Source organism: Trachurus trachurus, assembly GCF_905171665.1.
Source record: "Trachurus trachurus genome assembly, chromosome: 21".
Classification (NCBI taxonomy): Eukaryota; Metazoa; Chordata; class Actinopteri; order Carangiformes; family Carangidae; genus Trachurus; species Trachurus trachurus.
The window spans coordinates 31,940,600-31,956,464 of NC_139899.1; the positions used below are offsets into that span (position 1 = coordinate 31,940,600).

General features: G+C 36.7%; 2 protein-coding genes across 2 annotated transcripts in view; one reads left to right on the forward strand and one right to left on the reverse strand.

Moving 5' to 3' along the window:
* The window catches only part of LOC311004122 (protein NLRC3-like), a gene marked incomplete at both ends in the record, with an annotated part of 177,378 nt that overhangs the window by 28,387 nt on the left and 133,126 nt on the right, over window positions 1-15,865 (reverse strand). The gene's annotated exons all lie outside the window — the stretch shown is intronic.
* LOC311004712 (uncharacterized protein) lies at window positions 9,641-14,490 on the forward strand (the record flags this gene model as incomplete). Its single annotated transcript, XM_083996884.1, has 5 exons — window positions 9,641-9,853; window positions 10,244-10,354; window positions 11,453-12,433; window positions 12,615-12,783; window positions 14,361-14,490. Exons 1-5 carry the CDS (start codon window positions 9,655-9,657, stop codon window positions 14,488-14,490), a joined length of 1,590 nt encoding a protein of 529 aa, XP_083853010.1. The 5' UTR covers window positions 9,641-9,654.

Here is a 15,865-nt window from a genome sequence, read left to right on the forward strand (position 1 = left end):
TAACTGTAGCAGCAGCAGCAGCAGCAGCAGCAGCAGCAGAGAGATGGGGCAGCTCCTGTATGGGGAGCGTGGCTCTGACTTAGCTCCTGTCCAGCTGAACAGCGGAGTGATTATGTCTGTGAAAAGTCCCAGTGCTGTTATACTGTATATCAGCACTATTAAATGTCTCGTTGTCCAATCAAATTGCTCGGTTGGGACCGGTCGGAACTAACTGTTGTATAAATTGTCATAAGGCATATTTTGGTGAAAATCATTTACAAGGGTTATTTTATTTATTTCATAAGAGCTCATTTTATTTCATTTATCTGTCCCTTAGCTCTTACGGTGTTGAAAGAAGAACGGATATGAATAAAAGGAAAAGGAGATTTATGTTCAAATAAGGATGACGGCTGAGCATAAATAAAGGCTTCTTGAAAACATCAGTAAGCTTCACCATTGTCTGGCTGTGGTTCGCTATAGATACCACCATTTATCATGGTAAGGGATGTGACTCTATTTAGTGCCATCACATCCCTGGTTTGCTAATTAATACTTGTAATATTTGTAATATGTCTGTTAAGTACTTAAACTTAGTATTTAACACTGGTAGGATAAATCTGAAATGTCCTCCATCTTTACACAGGACAAACATCAGTGTGACTCACAGCAGTGATGGCCAACAACAGACAGAAGGTATTTCAGTGTTCACTCAGACACAGTCTCATCATTTTGACCCAGGTAGTTTTTTATGTGTGAAATAATTCTGTTTTGGTGTGCATAAATTAAATCAAGCATCCAAAATAAAACTATGATATAAAAATTGTATGAATTGACTGTATATATGGACTTTCAAAAAGCTTTTGATTAAGTCCCACATAAAAGATTACTTGTGAAGAAGATCCTACAGTTTAGATGAGTAATTGGTGTGATACCTGTTTATTGAAATTAAATCCAGAAAAATGTAAATATCTGCAACTTGGAAGAGGGCATAACAACTGTGTTAGCTATCTGGTTGGAGATATGCTTGTCCATAAAGTAGAAGAGGAAAAGGATATAGGTGTGGTGGTTAATGGCGCATTAGAATTTCAAAAACACATGATTAAATAAAAATAACTAATTCAAGGGTGGCCATGATAAAACGGACCTTCACAAACTTAAGTAAGGAAATTGTTTTACCATTGTATAAAGCTCTGGTGAGATCTCATCTCGAATTTGCAAGCTCTGTCTGGTGTCCCTATAAAGTAAAATATATTGAAAAAATTGAAGCAGTTCAGAGACGAGTAACCAAATTAATCCCAGGGAGGGATATGATATGAAGATATGGAGAAAGATTAAGGCACTTAAGACTGCCAACTCTTGTCTATAGGAGGTATAGGGGTGACATGATTGAGGTGTATAAACTTGTACATAAGATATACGATTAGCCTCGTAAACCAGCCGCTCCCGGAAATGCATTTCATTTCATTTCTGAGGGAGAGTCTGGCCTCATCCCCGTTGTAAGCGTTTGGCCTGAAACCCTCAGAAGGCCGAGCCAATCAGCGTCGCCGCTGTGATTGACACAGCACGTTGGCCAATCAGGGACCGACTGGTGCAAAGCCCCGTCACTACACCAACTTGCTGATTGGCTGAATGGGGTTGTCTGTCAACGCTGCTACTCCCGCCCACCCCAAACGCCCACCCCAAACGCAAAATTGATGTTCAAGTCCATATTTCTACCTACATCAACACTTCTGCCCGCTCTCCAGCCGCACTCACACATTTCTGAAATTAGCTGAAATGAACATTCAACTCATTTTTTATTAGAAATATATCACTGTCTTCATTTATAATTTTGCTTGCAGCAAACACATTTAAAAGGTTGTCAAATCTTTTTATGTGCGCTATCCGTGGTTCTGAAATCCCCACTCTCGGCTGCACTCACACAATTCTGAAATAAACTGTAGCCCAGAGTGCGATTTGCCAGGGAATGACCCCTCTGGTCATTCGTTTTAACATAACATGTCCAAGGTTAACTTTGACTTCGTGGAGGGTTAACAATGGAGTGGATTGAGCAGTGCTGCTCAGTTTCTCCTGGAAAAAAGGCAGAGGAGAAGATGACATGCAGACCTACAACCCAGTCATCAGAATATATATATGTATATAAATATATATATATATATATTTTTTTTTTCTTTTTACAGTGGGACTATTTTATTAGATAATATAGATTTCTGATTCAAAAAACTACATGAAATTTATTGTGTATCTCTCTTTGATATTGTCAGTATTAGTAACCGTTTTGTAAAAGCACATCAGTCCGGGATATGGGCTCATTATCACAGCAAGGGAGTTTTGAGCGTATACGGTATTGCTTAATTTATACTCCCGACAGTAAAAATGGCAAGTTAATAAGCAATTGTCTACACGGTGGTCCGAAATTGTTTTAATAAACTTCATAAACAAAGTTAATAAACTAACAGCTGCAAGAAAGATAATTATTGTGTCTTGTTTACGAATTGTGCCCACCTGCGTTATGTTTTGTGCTTTTTAGCAGTCAAATCAGTCTGGGTCATTTTCTGTTTTGTGAAACTCAGAAAATAGGTATTATTTCATATAAATGAGGTGTGAAATTAGTATTAGGTTGGTCTGAAGTTGAATAAAAAGATGAAACACAACTTCTGTGATAATGTTATGTTTTGTTATTAAATTCAATAAAACACCCAAAATTCAACCAAATTGCTTCAAATTTATTGTAACTGTTAATACCATAGTATTAAACAACCTCTGTTAATTTCAGGCCGTTTGATAAAAAAAACACACACAAAAAAAAACAAGAAAATTATGAAGGAAAGAATTTTGGTTTGGGGTCAAAATGAGCCCAAGACAACATGAGGGCGAATGACAGACACTGAGTCCACATCAGTCCTGTAGTGTAACTCTAATGACAGACACTGAGTCCACATCAGTCCTGTAGTGTAACTCTAATGACAGACACTGAGTCCACATCAGTCCTGTAGTGTAACTCTAATGACAGACCACTCTACTCACCACAGACAAAGTCCCAGCTGTTCTCCAGCGGCTGTCCGGACGAGCTCAGGCTGCGTTTAGTGGCTCAGACAGCAGGAGAGCAGCGGCTCCTCTCCACCTCCTCCACAGGCTGATTCAGGCGGTAAAGCTGCCTCCAGTCATCAGGAAGTGGAGCTGCACACAAAGAACCACTCTGTGTTCAACTACTGACCATCCACTAACTCTGCTTCTGCTCTTATTCCAGCGCTTCTACCCACAACATCCACACAACAAGCTGATTCAGCACTGTGCATTTATCTATTACCAATGTGCCTTTAATGTTTGTATTTTGAAGAGACTTAAATAAAAAAAATAAAAAAAACACCCACACAACATGGAGGACACGGTTCTGTCGGTCCAGACTTTACAGTTACAGCTCTGACTCAGCTACAGTCACATTATAACAACACAACAACAACACAACAACAACACAACGACACGTTGAAGGGCAGAGAACTCAGGTAACGACAGGTGTTAACGAGGAAAACATTCAGACTGTTCACCTTACCGTCACACGACGAAATAAACTGCTACACAACCGCGTGGTGAAAAGTGGAAGTAAACTTTAAACAGGAAGTGGGGGAGGGGATGTCACTTCTGTAATCTGAGTAGAGAGACTGGTGTTTTTACTACTGCTGTTTATTTCTAATACTGAACCATAAACAGTTAAAATACTAATGATAATATTGACCTTCAGTCCGCCGCTTGTCAGAAGAACATGTGTGTGTTTCCCCTGTGTGTGTTAAAAATGTTAATGTAACACATTATTTATTTAAAGGGATATTCCGGCGTAAGTTTAACCCATGGTCTACTCTAACACACAGCAGATCTTAATGCTGACGTAAGGTGACACCCCTCTTTATTAATAATAATAATAATAATAATAGTAATAATAATAAATAAAACACCTCTGCTGTCAGAGAGAGAGAGCGTGGTGGACAACTGTGGACTGACTGAATGTGAAAGTAATCCAAAACTATAATGTGTCATCATCACAACTCAAGTTCCTTTCACACATTAACAGCTGTGCACTTTGCCTTAATGGTGAGCAGTGGAAGTTGACAGGTGTAAATGTATTAAATCTAAGAACATTGTACAGTCTGGTCTGGTGCTTCAATAAATTGATGATAACAACGTTCAAATGAGGTGTATAAATTATTTGGAAGGAGCCTGCTCACACATTTAAAACAACCAATAACAGGCTATATATTATATACTGTATGTAGTAGCCGATTGTCAAACAAATAAAAGTGTCAAATCAAACTTCAAATTATACAAATCAAAGGGCCACTGTACTCGGATGAGAAAAAACATAATGTCCAAACAAATGTCCAATTTCAACAAAAATCGTGGTTTATTTAACCAAAAGACGAGCAAACAAAGAACAAAGAAAATTCCTGTGTAGAATACTAATAGAAATTTAATCATAATGAAATCAAATAAATTGATTGAGAATAACCAAATAACAAAATACTAAACTAAACAGCACTAAATACTAACAATAAAAAAATAGCTCCAACACTGTATATAAAGATGTGCTGCTCTTTTTGCTCCATTGCTTGTTATGAGAAGCCATGCAGTCGGCTACTAGTGCTCATATCTGTAACAGATGGAGACCAGAGATGGACAGAGTACTCCACCCCAGTACTGGAGTAAGAGTAAAAAAGTACTTGCTTTTAAAGGTACTTATATCCAAAAGTACATGCTTTTATATGTACTTTAAAGCAGAAGTAAGTGATATATTTGTGTTAATATAAGTCTTAAATAGTTATATCTTCCGACAGCAATCACTTACATAGAGTGTTTGGTCTGAAACACGGGTCTCTCAGTCCCTCTGCTCTGCTCTGAGCCGAGGAGAAAACATTTATCGTATCCTACAGTTTTTATCCAATGAGGAGAGAGAACGGCATGCAGGGCTGTGTGTGCAGCCAAGGGACGCCGTGAATGTGGCGACGTAGGGACGAGGACTGTTATGGTGCGTTCAAGGAAACTCGTATTTTTCCGACCGTGAAGTCGTACCAGTTCGTTCTGGTACGAGTTCACCGGTCGGAAGTTACGAGTGGCCGTTATAGTGACTTTCACCGGTAAAACAGGTCGGAAAAACACGAGTGGGTTGCCTGAAACGCTACAAAGTCGTAAGTTGTGACTTGAAGCTGTAATTTACGATTTCAAAAGCCTGCCTGGAACGCAGCATTAGCGAAAACGACCGGACCACTTACTTCTGCTTTAAGTAAAAGTAAGAGTACGAGTAAATTTCTTATTTTTCACATCAATGAAATACTATCATTTTTTCTAAATGAATTTAAGGAGCTTTTAACTCTTGTTTGTGAGAATGAACTCTTTGAAACCACCTGCACTGATGTGCTGCTTTTAGAACCACAATGTTATATAAAGCTGCAGAAACACCTATAAAAACAAATTAAATGAATGGGATCATAAGAGGACAGCAATTGTCATTTTCATGTTTTACACCCCCCAGCCCCCCCACACACATCAGGCAAGGCATTTTCTATCTCCCCCTCACTGAGGGGACATGACTGTGTCCACAATTCAATGCTGTATTTTAATGCTGTATTTATGTGGTACCACAGGAGATTACAGGCAAACATGATAAAAATAACAATTCTTTAATTAAGTAATGCAGATGTTTATTAACAATCATTTAACTCTTGCATGAAAACTGTAACAGAATGAACCTGCACCGTCCAACTAACTCTTACTCTTACTTTTCAGCCTTCCTAGAAATTAACTCAAGTAAAAGTAAAAATATTTGCCTTGGGAATGTATTCAAGTAAGAGTAATAAGTACCAAAGAAATCTAATACTCAAGTAAAGTACAAATCCTCTAGATATGTATAAGTACAGTACTCAAGTAAATTTACTCTGTTACTGTCCACCACTGGTTTTTACTGTTTCACAGTTGATAACTTAAAGGATTTGTTTAATGGTTAAAAAGAGATTAAACAAAATGAATCATATTTCATGGTTAAAAGTAAAACAAAAAGTGTTGTAATTCATGGAAAACAGCTGAAATCATCACATTTCATGGCAGAAAAAAAGCTAAAATAATTTATGGTTTTAAAATGTGTAAAAATAAATATTCCATTTGATAGGCTATAGAACTAAAACCAAATGTTTTCCCTTTAGTCACTATTGTATTACAGTAGGCTACTAGTGTGTTTAATTGTGTGATTATGTGATTTGAGTATGGCCATAAAGAGAAGAGTGTTATGACTATGTACTAACAGTCTTGTTATTAATTAAAACTCATTTTTGTTATTATTTTTTTCTCTCATGTGGACATTTCCCATATGTGATAGAGAACAATTTGATTTGTCATTTGTGAAGAACAAAAAGAAAGAACCTGTGGAACATGAAGTCAGTTATTGTGCTGAATTTTCATTTTATCTTTATTTTTCATAAAGCATATGTTAACTAACTAGTAGCTTGTGACTTCATTTCCTCATTGTGTTTATCACTCACCTAACTCTCCTATTACGAGCCCAGTCTTTCCTGGTCCATATAGCTTCACATCCTGTGACACTTAACGGGACACATTCTGAATGAAATAGTGAGGGGAACTTCATTGTGTTGAGACATTTTTAATAATAACATTTTATATATCCCACATTCCTTTAGTGTTGTTTTTGGTGTTATTAAATATTGTCCTATAGTTTTCTTTTCTACAGAGCTTTATAGTATTGGTTCACTTATTCTGATACTTACATTTATTTTCTGCCTCTTTAGTTCTTTGTTTAATAAATTCTCTGTAGAGTATTTGTCTTTTGACAGGCGTTTCCTAATCCCTTCATGATCCATGGTCCATCTATATAGGCTACTTTAGTTTGCTGCTTTGTTGTTTCACTGGACAGTTTTTGTTTAATAATGATGTGAATATTCTTAAAATGTTCCATATACATTGTCAATATCGTTTTCATTATGAACTGTTTTCAAGTCATTCCTAAACACATTGATGCTTTCCTCTGTCCTCACTCTGCTGTAATGTGTTTTATTTATTTATCTGGCTGCTTTGTCTTGTACTTGCTGCTGTAACAGAGTTAAGGAGTTAGTAATTCCACTAACTGTAATTCTGTTATTATGGAAGCTGCACTACACTTAGTTTATTATTATTATTTATCTGCCTGTTACAATATGAAGTCGTTCACTCCTTTATTTTTTATCTATTTATTTATTATGATCTATGAGTTAGAAGCTCTTATTTTGAAACGCCGCACTAACGAGCCCCTGCAGACTTGGCGGGTTGACCCGTTTCTAGGCAACAGTCTGCTGTCGGAGTGTCGTGGTAGGTTGACTTGTACTGAGCTCCGTTAATCTAACTTTCTATTTGAGGGTTAAAGGTGACTTTATTGATCATACATGTGAAGATCTGCTCCAGACAACAACTGCTGATGTTCTGTGATGATGCTGAGTGAGATACATGACAAGTTCATTGATACGGAAAAGCTTTTCACTCACTTTGATAGCTTCATGTTAGCTTGTGGCTAATCCTAGCAGCATGACTGTTGAACAGGCAGAGAGAGTTTATTTTGTTCCAGTGTGTGTGTGTGTGTGTGTGTGTGTGTTATCCTGGGCTGTGACTGTGAAGCCTGATGCAGAGATTATTTCTCCTCTTTTCATTAGCAGATGTAAATAAAGTCTGATGGGAGTCTGACAGTGACGGTCCTTGTCCTCTGTGAAACTACACTGTAAAAAAAAATTGTAATATAACAGAATTTTACTGTCTATTTTACAGATTTTTTCTGTATTTTTAAAATACCATTTAATTTACAAAAATAGACTGTGTTTTTACATGTCAAATGTAAAATAACATTAAATAACTGTAACTGTGAAAATACACTATATTTCTGTTCTTTTACAAAAAAAACCCATTAGAAATACATATATTTATTGTTAAAATACATTCACAAATGTATCGTAAATTCACAAATATTTGTCTGTTATTTAAGGGAATAAACTGTAAAATTAAACTTTAAAACCCTAAAAAAGAGGAAAAAATAATTTAAAATTACTGAGGAATTAATAGTAAAAATTTGTAATTTTACTATAATTTCTTTGTTATTTGACTAATATTTTCATTGAAAATAAATACAATTACTCTCATTTCTAGATGGTAACATTATATTTATAAATTATATTTATTTTGAAAGGACATCTAAAGAGACACAGGGAAAGGGGAAAGCTTGAGAGGGTGAATAATAAAGAGTTGGACTTGAACTGATGCAGCATCAGCACTAAGTGAGCTGCAATTAAATGCTTTCAATAAAGCATTTTTTTTTCTTCCCTGGCACAACAGTATTGTTCTGGACATTTCTGTGAATAAAGTTAAAAAAAAAAAAAAAGCGCGGTTGGTCAGAAACTGTCTGAAAAGGAGAAGACGACATGCCATTGGCTGTTTCGACGTGACACTTGAGCAAGATCAACAACCAACGCGCCGCGGTTGCGGTTCCAGACTTCCTGCTCGCCCGACAGAACTTTGTGCGGACAGCAGCTAACGTCGAGGCTCGAGGAAGGACGACGGTAGACGGCAAGTATCAAACTGAAGCTGAGTAGCATTAGTTTTATTTACCACCATGCCTCTGAGTTTACTCACTCCGCAAAAGGCACAGAATACGCCGGCATGTTGTCAATTGAAATGTTAGCTAGCCAGACCAGCTACTAACTTTAGCTTGCCATTGCGTTTGCTTTTGCGAACTAACTGACACAGGCGGAGAAAAAGATGAACAGTTGTTTAGAGCTGCAACAATGAACAGATACATTTTCACTAGTTTTTTTGTCCATAACTTCCACTGTATGACTTGAAATGGCATGATTTTTGGCTAGAATAGGAAGCTTAATTTTATGTAACTTTTCAATATCTGGTTTTGAATTTTTTTCTAACGTCAATAATCCACTATTGCAAAAAACAAAACAAAAAAACTCTTCTAGCCCCCACCTGTTCCTTTCTTTTCACGAGTGCTCAGAGCCATTTTAAGTGTAACGTTACTTTCTTCCAAAGAAGAGAGAACAGATATTTTATAAATGATACTGAGATTTGGTAATGGTTTATTTCAACCAGTTACTCTTTCTTAAAACAAATATTTTGATCTTCCTCTTGCCTTTTTCAAGGTTTTTCAAATCTTCATTTTGGTGCAACACTAGTCACTGGTCAACATGAAATTCAAACAATACTGAAAAATATGTAAAGGATAAGCTAATGGTCATCTTTTAGTTAATTGAGGGGAGATTGGCGAACACAGTTTAGGTTAACTATTTCACAGTCAATAGCATTTATTTTGATTTTGGCAAATTTCATGTTTCATAAATGTGTTTTTCTTTTTTTCTTTCTCTCTGCAGATAAATGATGAGTTGATTTCATGGAGTAAACTGAAAAAGTGAGTACTGCACTGCAGTTAAGGATGTCAAAACATTACACCTGTCATAGTTGTGATAATTGGTGGAAGCCTGAGCAGAAACTAGATTATTATCCTTTGCCTGTGTACAACCTTTGTGGGACAAGGGTAATTTCACTTAAGCATAGCATTGTTGACTCAGAGTAATCTGGAGTTTGAGAGATTAAAATCTGACAGTAATGCTTGAGCAGTATTTTTCATCCCTTCTAGTCCTCCTAGTCATGGATACAGAAAGTCCGCTCCTGTCTTTCATCAAATCAAGTCTTCCTAAACTGAGAGACCCTGAGCCTTTGCTGGAGCATCTGCAAGGTTTAGGAGTTGAGGACCTGGAGGACCTGAGCTACCTGCAGGAGAGTGACCTCCTTTCTGTCCTGAGACCAGTTGAAGCCAGGAAACTTCTGTCACTGCTCAAAAAGAAAAGTATGTGTTTCAATTTGTACAGAGGGCTACATAATAAACTTTCACATTAGAAAAATGTACAAAGTCAAAATATACTTATTAGGTACACCTGTTCAAATTAATGCAGTCCAATACAGCAGTTCTACTATGAATTATACTTCAAAGAATCTTCTCTACATTTTTGTTGATGTTTTCAAAAAGGTGATAACTATAAACTATACCTTGTTCATTACTGATTTCATAGTGAGTGTTAGTGGTGGTGTACTGTACTGCATTATATTGAGAAAGGAACACTTTGAAATATATCAATTGGCTACTGAGTATATAATTATGTTGGGTATTAATATACCCAGATTGAGCAATGTGATGTCTGTATGGTTTAAATATTACTACTATCTCTCCTTTATTAAGGCCAGCAAGATGTCTTGGACAGTCCTCCAAGCAACCAGAGCAACCAACAGTTCAGCAGAGCCAGCACCAGTACAAGTCCAGTAACACAGTCTGACGAGATGGCCCTTTCTGGTGAGTATATGCATTTATTGCACAGAATCATTCTTTTGGGTTAGATGGGCTGAAAATTTTTATAATCTACCAGTAACTAACTGTAATATAGTACAATCACCAGCAGTGAATTGATAGTGTGCCTATAAATCAGTATCATAAGTTGGGTCTATCTTCTCTAGATTCTGATTCGGTAGCAAATCACACACAACTAATCAGGGATGAACACAGGATATTTTATTACAATGTACAGAAAAAAATGACTTTTGTATCCACCAGTAGCAATCCCCCCAACAAGAATGTGTTGTTCATTTAGTTCCCATGTATAGTCAGTCTGATGTGTATTTTTTTTTTGCTACTCTATGTGGTGTGTTATATTGAGATCTTGCAAGCTTGTCTGTCCCAAAGCAACAGTGTCATCTCTAGTGTGACTGCTGTGGTGTTGGAAAAGGCTGGATATTCTTGCACCTTTATCCTGGTCCTGGCTCGTAAACTGGATCACTTGTAAATGTTTTCAGACTCAATAAAAGCTCCAACCTAACAAAAGAATAAAAACACACAACAAAAACAGTCAGGTCTCCCAGCCAACAACAGTAAGGGAAAAAATGAAAAATTTCAGCCCAATGCTGATAAAGAAAACTCATGAACTCACCCATGTGACCATGCAGGTAATATTTCCACTGTTGCTGTGCTTAGTTGTTTTCTTTTCCTCCCATTTCCATTACTGCAATCAGTATCAGGACTACTAACTACATGCTGGGGTTAAAATGATATCCACTGACTATTTGTGGAAAGATATAGATGTTTGAGTTAAAATTATGCATGTTACATTATACAATGTGTAAAATTGGATAGCTTTAACTGTTGCATCAGTAAGTAAGTACAAGTTCTTTATGGGTCTGAAAAATAAAATTCGACCAGAACCATGGGTGTTGAAGCCTTGACTCAGCGCATCTCACTACCATTAAGTCTCGGTCTGAACACTGCAAAAAAAAGAGGACAAATGACAGTCATTTCTATATAGTTTTGCCTGGAACCAACATCCCGAAAGAGGAAAAAGGCTTAATGAAAACCCACCTATTATTTAATAACAGCTAATGTTCTCTGTGTTCTCTCCAGGTGGTTACAGTTCAGAAACTCCAAGTTCACCACGGTCAACAAGTAGTTCAAGTACAGATATCACACCTCGTCGACTGTCTGACAACAGCTGGCATTTTAAATTTCAAATTCCTTGGCAGAAGATTCCATCTGAGATCATCAGAAAGTTGGAAAGGGGAAAGCGGCCAACAAAAAGTGAGAGACTTGAAATCATACGGCTCATTGTCAGTGAAATCTTAACCGTGTGCCCAACACCTGGGAAGAAACATATCAGTGAGATAGCAAGGAAGATGACAAAGGCCTACCCTGTGGTATTTACTGATGTCATTGAAGGTGAAGTTGTAGGCAGTGGATATGACTCACTCACCAAACAGATGGTCAGCAGAGTGGACAACCTCAAGAGAGGAAACACTTCACTTTCGTTAAAGAGACAAAGTATTAGCAACAGTGAAGGAGAGGATACCCCAACTCAGAAAAAAAGACTAGACACTTATGGGTGTACAAACTGGCAACCAACACAGCTGCCACCTGATGAAACCCCTGAATCTCAGAAACATGCACAAGAAGAGTTAAAGAAAATGTGGAGAGAAAGATGCTGTGACAGCAAAGCCATTGAGAATATGATGAGAGTCACTTTCTTCACTCAGAGAAAGGACATTATCAGTGGGACTGAGACTTCTGACTTGATAAAGGAATGGCCATATCTGTTTGAGACAACTGGCATGAAGACTCATTTTAAAGAGCTTACAGGTGTGGACATGGAAGACAAAAACATAGCAAATAAATGTGCCAGAGTCATTTCATTTCTTAAATCGGCTGACAAGCCAGGGAAGATGGAGACCATCTTCAGGGAAATGGAAACATCAAGCAAAAATGCTGCAGATGTGAATGTTGCTGTGTTTCTTCCACTACTCCTCAAGTACTTCAATGAAGAAGAAGAACTGTTCTACAAAGTGGATCAAACAACCCTGCCCTCTGAAGTGGACTGTGCTGGACTTCCAAGTACACCATGTATTGTTGTTTGCGGTATGAATATTTATCTTTCTCCACCACAATAAATTAAAACCAAAAAACAGAAAACTATTAGTACTATTACTTTGTTATTGTTGTACTGGACTCAGTTGTAAGATGATAATTTAATTGTATTTTTCTCTTGTCCTTCTCTTGTCCCTGTACACAACAGGAAACTCGACTTTGGCGGCAGAGAATTTCATGCTGTCTGTTGACCAGACCATTGTGAATGGCCACATCAGAATCTTCAGTGATGCTCTTTTGCTGATGTTTGGTTCATACTACTGTATGAACATATCTTACCCAGCAGCCCAAGCATCAACTTTGGAGTTCTTACAGAGGTAAGACACCACTAGTCAATTCAATACATCAAAATAAGATATATAATGCACATACTGTAAAACTGAGCACTGCTCAAGTGCTGAAATGCTGAAATACTCACCTGTTGGTCACAATGTGGTACATTCTCACACCTTTAAGTTCATGATCCACCCATCAATCTATTTTATTTGGATATTATATTTATTTGGGGGAATGCTTAGAGATTTGTGGAGGTGCAGGTGCTTTACTTTCAGCCTACATGCAGAGCAGGAAAGCCTGACTGTGCATGAGCACTCATGCCAGGAATCACTCAGACCAGACAGGAGCCAGCACTGCCACTGAGGAGGCCCCACTAGGAGGTGGAGTTGGGTCGCGGAGAGAAGCAGCGTGGAGCTGCCGAGATGGACCTGTGTTGTGGATATTTCTGTGGGCTGAAGTTAGTTTACTGTTCTGCTCAGCTGTTGGATAATGTTATTAATCTCAGGAGGCTGGAGGAACTTTACTGAAGATGGTGCTGGGTCCTGTCCGGTCTGGGAGACCCGTCTCCTGCCATGAGTAGTTGCAGTCTGCAGGCAGTTGGCAGATAGATCTCCGGTCAGGCTTTCCTGCTGTGCATGTAGGCTGAAAGTAAAGCACCTGTACTTCCACAAGTCTCCAGGCATTTCCTGAATTTATCAAAAGGCCACAATAACAAAATAATAAAATCAAAAACTTCATTTTAATGTTCTGATTTTATTGTAAGAGAAAAACAACCGTATTTTCTCTTTTTCTGATTGAGTTATGAAAGATTGACCCATACACTGAGTAGGACAATGTATTATTGACCTCTTTGAATTTTTTTAAAATAAAATTTCAGGAATTTATAAAAAAAAAAAAGACATTTTCTATCACAAGGGAGAGTTATCACTAAAAAATGATGTGAAAACTGCCCCCTACTGGATGAAAATGGTCCAAACTTTACCTGAGTTCATTTTTGTTTTTCAGGTTTTTAGACTGACTGTGTCTCTTATTTATCCTTGATTCATGCTCATGTCAAGTTACAGAAACAAGTGCTTGTTAATTCTTATTTATGAAATAATGACAAAACAAAACTCAAATGCCCAAGAAACCTTTGAGTAGCAGATCCTCCTGACCGAAGTTACGTTATTCTCCCTGAAATAGTATTTACACTACTAATACTAATACTAATACTAATAACAGTAATAATGGCTTGGATTTATATAGTGCTTTTCAATCACCCAAAGCGCTTTACAGAAACCATTATTCATTCATACACATTCTTACCAGTGGTGGTAAGCTACGTTTGTAGCCACAGCTGCCCTGGGGCAGACTGAGGGAAGCGTGGCTGCCATTTCACACCAAACCCCCTCTGACCACCTTCAAACATTCAAACACATTCATACACAATTCACATATACAGTACTCGCATGTTAATCTTTTCATTACATCACTGTTCCACAGTTCCTGTATGTCCAAATACTCTTTCACAAGCAAGCTCTGTCTACACTGTTGTGTAACTTTTTTGCAAATGTATGACAACATTACATTACAGTACAATCCACACTTACTAAAGTTTTTTTTTTTTTTCATTTGACAGGTGCCTCTTCAAGATAAATCCAGACAAGGGATCAAAAGTGGAGCGGAACGCCACCAAAAAACAACTTGCCGTCAGTCCAAAGGTTCTCACACTCATCACCAAAATTGCAGACTACGAGTGGAGGGAATAAGAAGTGCTCACAAGTTATGGATACTTTGTCTAAGTCACAGACTATTATGGATTAATGTCAAGTGAGGTTTCATGTAAGCTATTTGTTATGTAGCTTTGTTATCAATGTTCTAATGAGGTTTGACAAAGTCTGTAATCAATGTGGATTTATGGTTACTTGACCAGGTTATGGATGACTTGGATAGAGTGTGTATTCATTTACAGTGAGGTTTGACTAAGTTTGTTATCAATGTTTTGAATGTATGGTCACTTGACCAGGTTATGGATGACTTGGATAGTGTGGATTAATTTACAGTGAGGTTTAATGTAGGCTTGTAATCCATGTTGTGGATGTACAGTACAGTGACTTGACCAAGTTATGGATACCTTGGATAGAAATAACACTGAATTGGTAACTCAACTTTTTTTTTAACTTTTCTTTAATTTCCAAATCAGTTGTTTCAGAGCCATATTGCTATAATAATGGTTACCTGTTACAATAAAAATACTGAAAATGGAAAATTGTAGCTGTTCTTGTTCAGCTTACTCTCATTTGAGTACAACAATTCATGTAAGCCCCTTTTCCCACTGGCCAAAAAACAGTTTAAACCATTTAAAATAAAAATAATTCTGGTGTTATTAGGTGAGGAATTTTTAGTTGAACGTCCTTTTAAATATTCAGGAAATTAATGTAAAAGGAAAAAAATGTACACCCAACGTGGAGTTAAGTCTTTTTGGCATGTTTTGAAAAATTAATCAAATTATTGTGTTGTATTCTGTTATATTACATCTAATATAAAGTAATATACAGTTTTTTTTTACATAAAACAATGCCATTAAAACCAACTAATAACAGCACATTTCTGTAAATTTAAGCATTATTATTCATATTACAATGTTAATTTACCATCTTTATGGGTAACTTAATTGTTTTAAAACGTAAAATGTTTGTAATTAAACGTTAAAAACAACGTAAAATAACATTTGATATGATCTAAAAATGGTAAATTCTTGCAATTTTAAACCCAATATCTAGTTTTTCTAAAGTTTTTTGATATATTTTGAAAGATGAATCACATTATTTTTGTGTCATATACTGTTTTATTACATCAAACACAAATTATTATACAACTTCTGTACATAAAATAATGTCATTAAACCAATTAAAAACAGCACATTTCTGTAAATTTAAGCATTATTATTCGTAATCTAGCATTTACTTACCATATTTTTAGGTAATTTAATTGTTTTAAAATGTGAAAATGTTTTTAAAATGAGGCAAAATCTTGTTAAAATTACAACTAAAAACTGTATTTTAATTATGGAAAAAAACTGTATTTTTATGAGAAAGTAATTTTCCGTTATTTCACAATATTTTTCTGGCGCCCCAGCTGCCG